Source organism: Callorhinus ursinus, unplaced genomic scaffold (assembly GCF_003265705.2).
Source record: "Callorhinus ursinus isolate GAN/ISIS: 27379988/994484 unplaced genomic scaffold, GSC_fseal_2.0 scaffold38, whole genome shotgun sequence".
Classification (NCBI taxonomy): domain Eukaryota; kingdom Metazoa; phylum Chordata; class Mammalia; order Carnivora; family Otariidae; genus Callorhinus; species Callorhinus ursinus.
Genome location: NW_027397100.1, coordinates 12,503,889 through 12,517,918, shown reverse-complemented (window position 1 = coordinate 12,517,918; position 14,030 = coordinate 12,503,889). Strand labels below are relative to the sequence as shown.

The following is a 14,030-nucleotide window of genomic DNA, read 5'->3' as shown; positions in this document are numbered from 1 at the left end:
AGGTCATGATCTCAGGATTGTGAGATCGAGCCCTCCACTGGGCTCTGCGCTCAGCAGGGTGTGGGCTTGAGATTCTCTTCCTTTCCTCTCCCTCTGCCCCTCCACCCACCTCAAATAAAAATAGATAAATCTTTTTAAAAAAATGACTGTACAGGCTGTTGTGTACAAAAGAGACGGTAGGCGGGCAAGGGAGAAAGCCACAAAATCAGGTAGGGACACCCCAGAGTAATCCAGGCCAATGTGAGGGTGGCTGAGAAGGAGCTGCTGGACGTGGTCAGATTCTGGAAGTGTTGGCAGGATTTTCTGACAGATGGGCTGTGGGCAATGAGGGAAGAAGAGTCCAGAGGAACGCCAAGGGCTGAGGCCAGAGCAACTGGATGGACTGTGGCACCATTTCTTGAGATGGTGAGGACAGGGGGATTTGAACCGAAGTTTCTCTGACCTCCAACTCCAGAGCAATGAAGTAAACCTAATGCTTTGGCTTCAAGGCTCTCTGTCTACCTCCTGTAAATCTTATCCATAAACCATCCATCCAACTGTTCATTCATTCATTCATTCGTTCGTTCATATCATTTAACAAACATTTATTGCTAACTACAGTGCAGTAAACATGGGAGGCACTGGACACTTGAGGATTAATTTGACTCACACCCTGCCCTACAGAAACTTATATAATTTGGTAGGTGGTTCAGAGATCAACTATTCTCACTCATTCATGTATTCAGTCATTTAGTCACTCAACAAACTTTCATTAACACTAATTTCTGGCAAGCAAGCATCACAGTAGGCACTGCGAATGATCTTGCCCTTAAGAAAGTCCTAGGGGTGCCTGGGTGGCTCAGTCGTTAAGCGTCTGCCTTCAGCTCAGGCCATGGTCCCAGGGTCCTGGGATCGAGCCCCACATCGGGCTCCCTGCTCCGCGGGAAGCCTGCTTCTCCCTCTTCCACTCCCCCTGCTTGTGTTCCCTCTCTCTGTGTGTCTCTCTCTGTCAAATAAATAAATAAAATCTTAAAAAAAAAAAAAAAAGAAAGTCCTAGTCCAATTGGAAAGCCTGAAATTAGCCATCCTCATTCATTTACTGTAGGATCCCCAAGGATCCCCACCACCCAGCCTGTGCGGGGTCAAGGAGAGGACTGCTGCTGGATGACCCAACAGTGGGCTCTACTGGGCGTCTCCAAGCAACACGGCCTCCCTCTGGGTCCCTGGCCCTCCCCCCAGGGTTCCACCTGCTGCCCTCACCATGTGAGCAAAGCCCAGCAGCAGCTGCCAGAGCCCATCACGACACCCCCCCGCCCACGGCATGCTCAGGGCTGACCCTGGTGTCGTCCTCCGACAGAAAACTATGAGTCCACTCATTCAGGCAGCCAACCCTGTAACCACCCTCCTGGGTACCATCTGACCCTTCTTGACACCCGCAGGTCCCAGAACCCAAGATGTGTCCAATCTGGAGGCTCCTGGTCCTCCTCAGCTTGCTGTCCGTGCCCTCAGCACTGCACAAGCAGCCCTGGCGTGGCCTGACCAAGACCCACATGGACAGCAAACCAGCTCTGGCGAGAAGTAAGCTCAGCCCGTGCTCTGCCCACGGTCACAGGGTGGGTGGGGAAGGCATCATCCTGCTGGGTGACCTCGGGTCAGTCACTCTCTCTCTTCCTTTTTCTCTTAGACCTCAAGTACTGAAAACTGAGGTTGAATTGATCATATGCCAGTTCACAGCACGTCATCATTACAGTGAATCATGGCAAGGCCCTCTTGTGTTTTTTTGTTGTTTTCCCCTTTACCGCTTATTCTCACTCCCACCCCCCTTCCTCAGCAGGCCCTGCGGTGTGTTTAACGCATGTGTTTATATATGCTCATGTCCTGATACAATATACAGTGTTTTGATTTGCACAGATGATACTGCCATATGGATCTTGTTGGTTTTTACTGTTTTCATTGGACACTGTGCTGTTGACATCGGCTGCTTCAGGCTAGTACTGAGAAGTCCATGAGATTGGACTCACCACTGCTTGGCCATTTTCCTAAGGACAGGCACCTGTGTCGTCTCTAACTCCCCACTATTAGAAGCTACCCTGAGATGAACATCCTTGCATGTGGCCCTGTGAGGAGCCAGGGAAGAATGTCTCGGATAGACCCAGAAGTGAACGGGTCGCTGGGCCTTAGGGTGGGTACAGATTCAATTTAACTAACGACTGCCAGATTGCTCTCTAGAAGGGCTGTGCTGGTCTCTACCCGCCCCAGCGACAAACGAGCACAGCTGTCTCCCCACACCTGTTTCCCAACACTGGACAGGACCCGTCTGCCTCAGTCTACTCCAGTGGCCACAGCAAGATACCACAGGCTGGGGGGCTCAAACAACAGACATTTCTTTTCTCACAGTTCTGGAGGCTGGCAGCTCAAAATCAAGACGCCCACGGGGTCGGTTTCTGACGAAACCCCTCCTCTCTTCCTTCTGGCTTGTGGGTCTCTCTGCTCTCTCCCTGTGTCCTCACATGGGCCTTCCTTCTGTGTGTGCACAGAGAGTGCACTCTGCTATGTCTCTCTTTTCTTAGAAGGACTCCCCGTCCTTACCTCTTGTCCATGTTTCTCTTTGCCTCCCGGGGATTTTTTTATCCTCTCTGATTTGAGTGTTCATTTCTTCTTTTTTTTTTTTAAGATCTTTTATTTATTTACTTGACAGAGAGCGAGCACAAGCAGGGGGAACGGCTGGCAGAGGGAGAGGGAGAAGCAGGCTCTCTGCTGAGCAGGGAGCCCCATGCGGGGCTCCACCCCAGGACCCTGGGATCATGACCCGAGCCGAAGGTAGTTGCTTAACCAACTGAGCCACCCACGCGCCCCTAGTGTTAATTTATTCTTGATGCTGGTCCTTCATCAGGTTTAACCAGTGCTAACATTTCTCCCAAACTGTCGTCAACTTTGTTTGTAGGTCCTTCACCAAACAGGAAGATTTTCAAACTCATCAAAATTTCATCCTATGGTTTGTGTGTGATGAGTCTTAAACCCTTGTCTCTACCCCAGGCATCTTCTACTTTGTTTTCCCTAATAGCTATATTGTTTTACCCTTCACGTTCAGGATCTTAACCCATCTGGAGGCCACCTTTATGTTGCTTATGCATGTAAGTCACGGCCCCAGCCTCACCTTCCATCTGTGTAAGGAGTCTGTTTTCTCAACCCATCTCTGAAAGATCAAGTTCCCAAGCACATGGATTCCCTTTGGGGCTCTGCATTCTGTGTCTGTGTAACTATTTCTACACCACCAGCAGAGTATTTTAAATACTACATCTTTGTAAAATGCGATTTTATCTGATTTATCTTCTTGAATTTTGTTTAAAGTGTGCTGAGTTCTTTAAAGAAAAAAATTACCTGGAAATTTGATTTGGGTTTCACTGAATTTGTTAATTTAGAGAGAACTGACATTTTTGCAATGTGAGGTCACCCATTAGAAACTTAGTGTATCTTTCAGGTTTTTCAGATTTTTGAAATCTTTTTTATCATATTAAAGAAATCCCCGTAGTCCTGGTTTTCTGAATTTTTCTTAATCATAAATTAGTATTGGCTTTTAACAAATGTTTTTCTGCATCTAAAAATTACTCCATTTTTTCCTCTAAACCATTAATGTGATAAATTGTATTAGTAGATTTTTGTCTGTTGAACCCATCCCAGCATTTCTGGAATAAATATGATATTTTTGTGACTTACTAGATGATATATCCATACTGTACTATTTTTATAATGTATTAGAATGTATTTATAATGTATCATATTAAAATATATTTTATAATGTAATGTATTTTTATAATGTGCTATTGGCTGGCTAGTCAGTTTGTTAGGTAATAATTTTATAGGACTTTAGCAGATTTTTCATACATGAAATTGACGTGGACCTTTCCTCCCTGTACTGTTCTGGAAGCTTGGCAAGTTACACTAGCTCATAAAATGAATTTGGCATCTTCTTCTTTTTTATTTTCTTTCACAATTATCTCTTTATATAAAGTTTGGTCAAACTCTTCCCCAAAACCATACAGATCAAAAACTTTTGGGGAATGAAATCTTCAATTACTATTTCTTAAATCTTTTAGATTATCAATGTTTCCCACTTCCCTCATCACAACTTGGTATTTTATGGTTTGCCACAAAGTTATCCATTCCATTTAGGTTATGAAACACATTCATGTGTATTTGGGAGCCCATGCATCCTCATGGTTATAATGGGTGTAGTTGGAATGCTATTTCATGGGGCTGCCCTGGAGATTTAAATGACAAGAAGCATGTGCCAAGTGCTTTTTCAACTGTGAATATATTTATCACTATAACCACCTCTCATATCAGTTAGGGCACTTAGCTGCACAGAACAGAAAACCCAACTCAATATGGCCTAAATGATGAAAAAAAAAACGTTATTTCATATAACCAAAACTCATAGGCAGGACAAACTCCAGGTCTGAGTCAGTCAGCAACTCAAAGGTGCCATCCAGAGCTGGATTTTATCTTTTTTTAGCTCTGCTCTCATCACAGTTTCATCCTCAGGCTGCTAGTTCCCAGTGTGGTAGGAAAATGGTGGCCAGTGACCAACAGAGCGACAAACTGGCTTGCTCCCTCCCAGGAGGAGACAAATAAAGAAACTTCCCCTCAAACATGAAACATAAGATCTTCCGTTTAGTCTGATAAGGCCAACTTGGGTCACATGCCCACTTTAAACCTGAAAGAGTCACTGGGCAATGATGGCTCAGATAATCAAAGGCCTCATCTGGACCAGGAATTGGAGAGAGTGCCTGAATCAAGACAGGGTTCAGATGGGAATGACAGGGTGGATGAAGGGGAGGATGGATAGACAGATGAATAGGCAGGTGGATATTTGGACAGATGGAAGATGGATGGGAGGGTGGATGGATGGATAGACAGATGGGTGGATATTGGACAGAGGATAGATGGATGGATCAGTAGGTGGATGGGTAGATGGATGGATGGATGGAGGGATGGGTAGGTGGATAAATGGATATTGGACTGGCAACTACTAGTGTGTACTGCTCACAATTATCCAAGTGTTGTTATCATTAACCAAGAACTACTAAGAGTTCTAGGCATACCTATAGGATCACTCTATCTTTGAAACTATTTGGTCAATGTATGTCTCTCTTACTAGACAGAAAATTGGTTTGTGTCTTTGGCCACAAGGCCTGATACCCAATAGATGCTCAATAACATTCTTTTATGGATAAATGATATTTATCCAAATATCTTTGGATAACTTATCTCAATATTCCTCGCAAGAATCCTGTGAGATGGGCATTATTATTGTCCCCATTATACAGATGAGGAAATCAAGACCCAGAAAGGTGGTAGCATTTCAACCCAGATCTAGGACTCTAGACACACTTTCTTATTGGCAGGCAACAGAAACATGGGATAATGAAAGGGGGTCTGGGAGCTGGAGGGAGGGGAGTGAGGAGGAACCATGGTTTCTGCTGCTCTGCAGTGTAGGTTCTGATCACAGGGAGGGTCAAGTCAGGGAAATAAATGTGTCCTGTGGTATGCTCGGACGTTCATCAGAGCTGGGCCCAATCCTAGCGCCAAGAGAGGCAGGATTTCAGCATGCCCAGCACTTGAAAATCCCTTTCCTTTTTGGAATTCATTCTTTTCTGCTGGTAGTTCCGCTTAGTCCTACAGCTTATTCTGGGCACAGTGTGGGAAAAATTATATTCATTCTCTTCATAGTTGTTCTCTTCAAGCAATATTCACTGGGACATACATGCTGTACGTTAGGCTCTGTGGTCCAGACTCAGAAACTGCACCGGGTGGGCTTTCCACTATTATATCTCGTTTGAGCAGCTCTTGCCTGCCAGACCCTCTGCAGGGGTGTTGCCTCAGCCCTGCAAAGCGCCATTTCCCAGATAAGGCATGTGGATTCCCATGTAGAGAGTGGAGTTGGGGGGTGACAAGCACCCATCACTCAGCAAGAAGCAAATGCACCAGCCCACACACAACCTAGGCCTCTTGACTCCAAACCCCCTACCTTGTCTACGACATTGTGCAATGTCATTGGTCCCTTGTCCATTTCCAGTTATTGCCCAGGGCCTCATGAAGCACAACGCAGAGGGCCGAATCCAGAACCTCCGCCTCATGGACAGTCTGAATGCCTCAGGGCAGACGGCCCCAGGGATGGTGGGCTGGCTAATAAGCAGCATGAGCCTCCAGCATCAGCAAGAAAGCAGGTGAGCCCCTGAACCCCATCGCTGGCCCTGGGACTCTCTGGAAAGCTCTGGGTCAGAGGGCAGAGCTCAGGGCATGGAGGCTGTGAAGAGAGAAAGCAGGAAGATTGGAAGGAGAGGATAAAAGGCCCAATATAAGAATGAGTGAGGGCCCAATATGAGGGGTCATTTGGGGAGGCAGCATAACAGGGTAATTAAAGCAAAGCCAGGAATAAAGCTTCTGCATTTAAGTCCCGGTTCTGCCACCAACCTTGGTGGAGCACTCCAGCCCTCTCTATAACATGGGTGCCCAGAGTACAGCCTGGATAAACGTCTGGGGTGCCAAAGGAACCCAGGACTAGCGTCGGACATTTGAACCCCACTCTCTTGCCTGATAGCTGTGTGACTCTGGGTAAGGTGTTTGAGGTCTCTGAGCTTCAGCCTTAAGCCCTCATCAGTGAAATGGGCGGAATAATTGTCCCTGCCTCAGGGACTTGGGAGCTTTCTCTGTCGCACACAGTAGATGCATAGGCATTGGGTGCTCCGATTAACCCAGCAGAGCTGGCCCCGGCTGCTCGCCTACAGTCCCACTCCTTCCTCTGCAGGGCCGGGCCTCCTCAGCTCCCAGGCTCCCCGCTGCTCCAGGGCAGCACCCCAGCTCCAGCCTGCCGCGCCCTTGAGCTCCCTTCTCACTCATTCCGCCCCTAGCTCTCGCCATTCTAATGAGCACTGGTACTTGCCAGCAGGGTTTCCCTGGATGTGTGCAGCCACAATCACCTCCCTCCTTCCATTCCCTTAATAGTTGTTACAAGTATTTGTTGCGCACCTGCTGTGTACCAGGATCTGGGCTGGGTACTTGGAATACAGCTATGAATGGGACATATGGTCACTGCCTTTTTGGATCTTACATCCAAGTTAGTGCGTTAAGTCACAAAAGTAAATCACTAATTTCACGTAGAGGGATAATGTTATAAAGACAACTTTAGCAAGGTAAGGGGTAAGAGTGAGGGGCTGATCAGGAAGACCTTTCTAAAGAGAGAATCCCTAGGAAGAATGAAGAGAAGGAAGCAAACCACGTGAGGGACATAGAAGGGCAGTAAGTGCAAAGGCCCTGAGGTAGGAAAGAGACTGGTGCGTCTGAGAAAGAGAAAAAGTCCTCTGTGGCTGGGTGAGCAAGGGTGTGGCTGTGGAGGCAGGTGAGGCCAGACCCTGCAGGTCTTAGGGGCCGTGGTATGGAGTTCAGCTTTTATCCCAGGAGCAGTGAGAAACCCAGGGAGAATGTTAAGTAATAGGGCTGCCTATTGGCTGCCGCATGGAGAATAGTTTGTAGAGAGGCCAAGTTCATGGCAAGGAGCCCAGAGAGAAACTAGAGCATCTCCAGGCAAGAAGTGAAAGTGACCTAGTCCAGGTGAAAGGGACAGAAGGAGTCGGAAGTTGCCAAATTCCAGGTATATTTTGTAAGCAGAGCCAGCATGGTTCACTGATGGGTTGAATGTGAAGGTGAGGGATGGAGAGAAGGCCAAGAAGACTCCCGGGGCTTGGGCCTGGGCCCCTGGGCAGGTTGTGGGGCCCTGTGCTAGGAGGCAGTGGCCAGGTCTGAGAACAGCCCCAGTCCGGGTCTGCAGCTGGCTACGGGCTGAACACGTTCATTGTGTGGAGCTGTGAAGGGCCCTCTGGGACAACTTACAGCCCCGGGCTCCTGCAGGTGGCTCTTACCCTCTGAGCATCTTTAAAAGGACCTGACTCCAAACCTAAGGCCAAGCCCTTTCCGTAAACAGCATGCCAGTCTTTTTTGTCAGCCTGAGGCCTTGACATCTGAGCTCCCTCACACTTGAATGGCCTCTGCTCTTTCCTTCTGTAGCGCCAACATCACCAACATTCAGTTAGACTACGGTGGGATCCGGATGTCTTTCCATAAGGAGTGGTTCTCAGCAAACATCTTACTTGAATTTGACATTGACTTGAGACTGTAAGTCATAGAGCAGCAGGGTCGGTGGGGTGCTGTTCCTCCTCAGTGGGAATCTGGGAGTTGGGGGAAGGGTGGAGTTTGGCAACCTGGGGAACCTAGATCTGTCTGACTCCAACCTGGTTCAAACCCTGGTTTCTGAACTCACTTGCTGTGTGACCTCGGGCAGGTCACTTCACATCTCTGAGTCCCAGTTTCTTCAGCTGAAATGTGGGTGGCAATCCCCGGTCATTTGCTCATTTAAACCTATGTGAGTTCATTACACTGATTTAAAAAAGAGAGACAGAAACACTTTAATTATATCATCACCTTCCCTCCATCTGTTCAGACTATCCTTTATCATCAGCTGCCCCCAAGAAAAGGGAGACCACAGCTAAACGGTACAGATTTTTTAAATAAGATGAACTCTCCACTTCTGAATACTGAAAGGCCCCTAAGCTGGTCTATCTAAAGGATTTCCAGAAGTCACTCTGCCTAATAGCATTTTCTCCTTGGTCACCGGCTGGCCTCAGGAGTCCACAGGCAGGGCTGGTTTGTTGAAAGAGTCACGCTTCCCTTTGTGTTGGCTGTTTCCACCTCCTTCTCTGTCTCCTGCCCTTTCCCTCCTCCTCCTCTCTCTCTCTCATCCCCAGGCCTTTCAATAACAAGATCATAAAGACACATGCATGCATGAACCTCGCTGTGGAGTTCTGGCTGGAGAAAGACGAGTTTGGCCGGAGGCATCTGGTGATAGGCAATTGCTCTGTGGAGCCAAGCAGCATCTACACAACAGTCCTAACCGAGTAAGGTCCCAGCAGCCCTCCCCTGGGCTGAGCCCCTTCCTGCCTAGCCTCAGCTGTGGCCACACATCTCCACCACTTCCTGGATGAGCCCAACACAGATCTCACCCTTTCCCCATGATCTACTTCTCTTCCTGAGTCGGCATCCCAGTGATAGCCCAGCCACCCTCCCAGGAGCCACAAGCCTTGTGTGTGGCTCTTCCTCTTCCCCACGCCTTGCAGCCCACCTTCACTGGTTCCCATCAATGACCTACTGGCAGCCCCTGCTTGACTCCTCTTTCTCCAGCCCCACAGCTACTACCCTGGCTCCTAGACCTCTTCCTGGACCACTGCAGGAGCCAAGCTGGCTTTCTCAGACTCAGACCTCACCTCCTTCACTCCATTCTCCCCCCTGCAGCAGAATTAACTTTCTAGCGCAGAAATGTGGTCATGTTCCCTAGCTCCTGCTCCAAACCCTCCAATGGTTCTCCAAAACCCTCTGAATGAAGAGCAAACTCCTGGATGTCAGTCAGGACCCCACTTGTCCTCCCACTTGCCCCACTCTGTAGTTCTTCGCCCTCTTGTGCCACTGAAGGACCTACCCCTCCATCAACACACCATGTATTTTCATGCCACCGTGCCTTTGAACATGCTGATCCTTTTGCCTGGAATGCCCTTCCCTTCTTCTCTAGAACTCCTCCTCATCACTCATTCATTCAACAAATAATGTTTGAGAATGTACTATGAGCCAGACATGGCATGCTTGATGCTAGGGATACAGTCGTGAACAAGACAGAAAAAAAAAAATAGAGCTATTTATAAGGTGCATTTATTAATAGAGGATAATAGATTTATATACTGGCTGACCATATCTATCAAGTCAGCAGACTATGAGTCTCTTGAGGGTAAGATTTGGGTGTGATTTCTCCCTGTAATTCCAGAATGCTGAAAGCAGCTAGGTCTTCAGTGGGTATCCATTCATTTATTCATCAGATGTTCACTAAATGCCTAAATCATGCCAGGCATTCATGGCTAGGACAGTGCAAGGGAAGGACTGAACTCTGGAACTCTAATGACCTGGTTCTAATCTATTCAGCACTTACTGGCTGTGTGACCTTAGGCAAGTCACATCACCTCTCTGAAGTTGCCCCTCCGACCACTGCTGACGGCAGTGCCTTTTATATAGGGCTGGCTGAGGATTAAATGACTGTGTAAGGTGTACTCAATGCATCTGGCATTGGTACTGCATGGATTCATCTGTTCTGTACATCTACTTCTCTTTCTAGAGATATCTCACCAAAGATGAAACATTTTCTCCGCAACTTCAGGGGGAACCTGGCAAAAGTTATCCCACACCTAGTGGAAAGTCAGGTAAGTTTGAGAAAAATATTGTCCCCCAGGGTATCTTTGAGTCTGAGGGTCAGGACGTATATACTGGCAATTCAGAAAAGAGTTTCCAATCTTGGGCTTCAGGACCTGAAAAATTTCCATTAAAAATTTCAGTTTTGTCATCTACTGGCTGTGTGTCCTTGGCAAGTGACTCAGCCTCCCTGTGCCTCAGTGTCCCCATCTGTAGCATGGGGATCACCACAACCCCTATCTCACAGAGTCATCATGAGGATTCCGGCAGACAAAAAAGTGCTGTGCATGGCATCCTGTTGGCGCTCAGTACAAGGGAGCCGCTCTTGCTATGGTTCCCTGTGGAAATCTAGTTTTCTCTTCCTAGTCCCTGGCCTGACCCTTCTCTCTGTGCTCACCGGCCCAGGTGTGTCCTCTGATCGGTGAAATCCTCAGACAGCTGGACGTGAAACTGCTGAAGAGCCTCATGGGTGAGTGTCTGCATCCAGCCAGGGAGGAGGACTCAGGACTGGCCAATGAAAGTGGCGCCCCAGTGGAACCCCCAGTGAGGCCTACTGAGGGGCGTCTGCATGTGCTCTGAGAACACTTAGAGGGGACCATATGATGACGACCATTCCTGTCCCCCGAGAGAGCTGGGACAGCAGAGGGCACCCCTACCAAGCAGGCTGTGCCCCGCCAAGTCACCCAAACCTCCAGATTACCAGATTACCACTCAGTCCTTTAGGGAGCACTGCCTCCAATCCAAACCTGAGACCACCCACCATTTGCAGATAGATACAGTCCCCACCTTCACGGAGCTCACAGTCTAGTAAAAGGAAGAAGCGTATAACTACTTATCATTTGGAAAGAATTTTAATGCAAGTGCCTCAGGCACTGGCCCCTGGTTGGCATGGATGGATGAGAGTCCCCTGCAGGGGCTGGACGGACCGTCACACTGGTGACTGATCCTGCCTCTCCTCCTTACAGAACAGGCTTCTGCTCATGAACACAACCATGAGTCCAGCCGACCCTCCGCGTACCAGGCTTGAGCATCCTCCGGCTACCTACTGATCCAGAAGGAGATTTCACACCTTGGGACCTTAAGTCTTCCTCAGAGTGGGGTTTCCACTGCCCCCAAAAACCCTTACCACAGGCCCTGTGGAGTCCTTCCTGTCCCATAATAAACTCTAACTCTGAAGGGTACAGAGGACCCTCTTCCTGGGCCCTGAGGTTAGGGTTCCAGAGGTCAGACTTGATGAAGGTCCATGCTAAGACTAAATATGCCTGGGTTTGCTCATCAGCCTAGAAATACCAGAAAAAACACTGTGTTTTCCTGTAATTTGCAGCCAGAAGCCCATCTCGAGATTTGCTCATCAATGCGGGGAAGGCCCTGTCGAGATTTCCCATTCCCTCATTCATTCGGCCCATATTTGTTGAGTACCTACTATGTGCCAAGTGCTTTGCCAGGCTCCAAAGGAGTGCAGGGAAAGGATGACAGAGTCAAAAAGCATAAATGTTCGCACTGAAGAGATCTGAGTTCAAATTCGATTCAGCCCAATGAGAAGTCACATGCGGGTATGAACCATGTGCCTCAGAGTGGCTGCTGACCCCCTGGCCCCCACGGGCCCCCATGGGGCTGGCACAGAGTGTGAGCTCAGCAAATGCCTGTTGTTAAGTAGTAGATGAATTTGGTTTGAGGACTCACTGGCTGTGTTGGGGACAAGGCACTTTACCTTCAGGTCTCCATCACCTGCAAAGTGGGGATAGAGGTCTTCCAGGATGTGGAGCAACAGGAGGCTTAACACCGCTGGTGGGAGGTAAGGTGCACCACCACTTTACAAGTCCGGGTGGCGGCATCTACAAAAGCGCCACATAGGCCTGGCCTGTGCCCTAGCAGTGCCACTCCCCGGCAGGCGCCCCACAGAAGCATGCGCCCGTAGACACTGGGGGACATGGGACAAGACTGCTCATAGCAGCAGTGGTCCTAATAGTCCGAGTAAAAACCCTGAATGCCCATCAAAAGAGTGGGTAAGGGGCGCCTGGGTGGCTCAGTCGTTGAGCATCTGCCTTCGGCTCAGGTCATGGTCCCAGGGTCCTGGGTTCGAGCCCCACATAGGACTCCCTGCTGCGCGGGAGGCCTGCTTCTCCCTCTCCCACTCCCCCTGCTTGTGTTCCCTCTCTCACTGTGTCTCTCTCTGTCAAATAAATAAATAAAATCTTAAAAAAAAAAGAGTGGGTAAATACCGTGGGACAGTCACCCAGGGGAATGCTGTGCGGTCATGAAAATGACCTATGACAGCACATGACCACGTGGGTGCATCTCAGGCACATAACAAAGCCAGGCACGGAAGAGCACACGCTGCATCTCCCATTTATATGAAGCTCCAAAACAGCAAAGGAACCCGTGCTATCCGACGTGAAGCCCGTGCGTAGCCCTGAGGAGAGCGTTAGCGACCAGGAGGGGCTCCAGGCAGACGTCTGTTTCTTGATCTGGATGCTGGGTGTGGGGAGGGTGTTTAATTTGTGAAAATTCACTAAGCTGTTCACTATGTGCATTTTTCTTACATATGTTAGACTTTAATACACATTTTTTAAATAAAAAATATTTACCACAGGATGCCTGGGTGGCTCAGTCGTTAAGCGTCTGCCTTTGGCTCAGGTCATGATCCCAGGGTTCTGGGATCGAGTCCCGCATCTGGTTCTCTGCTCGGCGGGGAGCCTGCTTCTCCCTCTGCCTGCCACTCCCCCTGCTTGTGCTCTAGCTCTCTCTCTCTGACAAATAAATAGATAAAATCTTTTAAAAAAAAGTATTGACCATGCAGGATGTTTGTAGGAGTATATGAAAAAACATTTGCAATATGTTTAGCATGCACCAGGTCCATGGGAAATGCTTATGAAAAGTCATTTAAATCATTGTTAATTATCTGATTAATGACTATTCAGTTCTTAAATATTGATTCCCACCCTATTCCCAAAAGGAGGCAAAGCATGCTGAGAAATCAAGGGGAAATAACACATACATATTAGTCGTAGTAGCACACACATAATAAGCACGGGCATGTACCAAGCTTGGTGCTCAGAGCTTCTGTTCAGCGTCTCATCAAATCCTCATAGCAAATCCATGGAGGAGGACCCCGAGGCTCAGAGAGAGAAAGCCCCTAGCCCAACATCACACAGCAAGGAAATGATCAAGCCAACTGCGCTCAGGCAGCCAAACTCCAGAGCCCAGGCTTGGCCCCTGTGGATCCGCCCTCTGGTCCTCCCTCCCTTCCTCCTAACCCCCCCGCCCCCCCAACACACGCGCATACACACTGAGGGGAAACCGATGACAGAGGCCATCGGCTGGATTGACAAGTGCAAACAAGGAAGTGTCAACAGCTCAGAGATGAGAATAGGGCGAGAGAGCCTCCTGTCTCCTTCTTTCAATTCAGACCGCCTTTCCTGTCTCCTTCTTTCAATTCAGACCGCCTAATCCGAAATGCTTCGTTGGGGATTTGCAACCCTAAACGCCCATGTTCTCACACAGAGGATTCCCCTTGACAGCCTTGAGTGGGGGTGGGGGCGGTTCTAGCTCACGATTCTAAGAGCAAACATAGGAGGGCTGGGCTCCATCTTCCAGTGAGGTTGCCTGGCCCCTTGCTGAAGGCAGCTTTTGTCTGCCTTCCTCCTGACCCTTCAGAGGGTGACTCAGGGGCCTCCTTCCTCAAGGGGACTCCTTGGGTTTCTCAGAATTCTATTTTTGTTTTGAGGTTCATAGAGCCATGGAATCATCATGTTTTCTCC

At 48.7% G+C, this 14,030-nt stretch overlaps 1 protein-coding gene and 1 long non-coding RNA gene across 4 annotated transcripts in view; one reads left to right on the top strand and one right to left on the bottom strand.

Annotated features, from left to right (window-relative positions):
* LOC141370568 (uncharacterized) overlaps nt 1-14,030 on the bottom strand; it is a 74,114-nt gene that overhangs the window by 35,619 nt on the left and 24,465 nt on the right. The gene's annotated exons all lie outside the window — the stretch shown is intronic.
* On the top strand, nt 1,232-11,450 carry BPIFA3 (BPI fold containing family A member 3). 3 transcript variants are annotated; one of them, XM_025876117.2, is made up of 8 exons: nt 1,445-1,557; nt 1,664-1,738; nt 6,059-6,209; nt 8,047-8,154; nt 8,784-8,933; nt 10,196-10,280; nt 10,675-10,738; nt 11,235-11,450. In XM_025876117.2, the coding sequence occupies exons 3-8, from the start codon at nt 6,076-6,078 to the stop codon at nt 11,294-11,296; spliced, it is 603 nt and encodes a 200-aa protein (XP_025731902.1). In that variant the 5' UTR covers nt 1,445-1,557; nt 1,664-1,738; nt 6,059-6,075; the 3' UTR covers nt 11,297-11,450. The 3 variants fall into 3 exon arrangements, with proteins under 3 accessions (XP_025731901.1, XP_073736383.1, XP_025731902.1); XM_025876116.2 differs by lacking the exon at nt 1,664-1,738 and having other exon boundaries at nt 1,232-1,557; XM_073880282.1 differs by lacking the exons at nt 1,664-1,738; nt 11,235-11,450 and having other exon boundaries at nt 1,232-1,557; nt 10,636-10,738.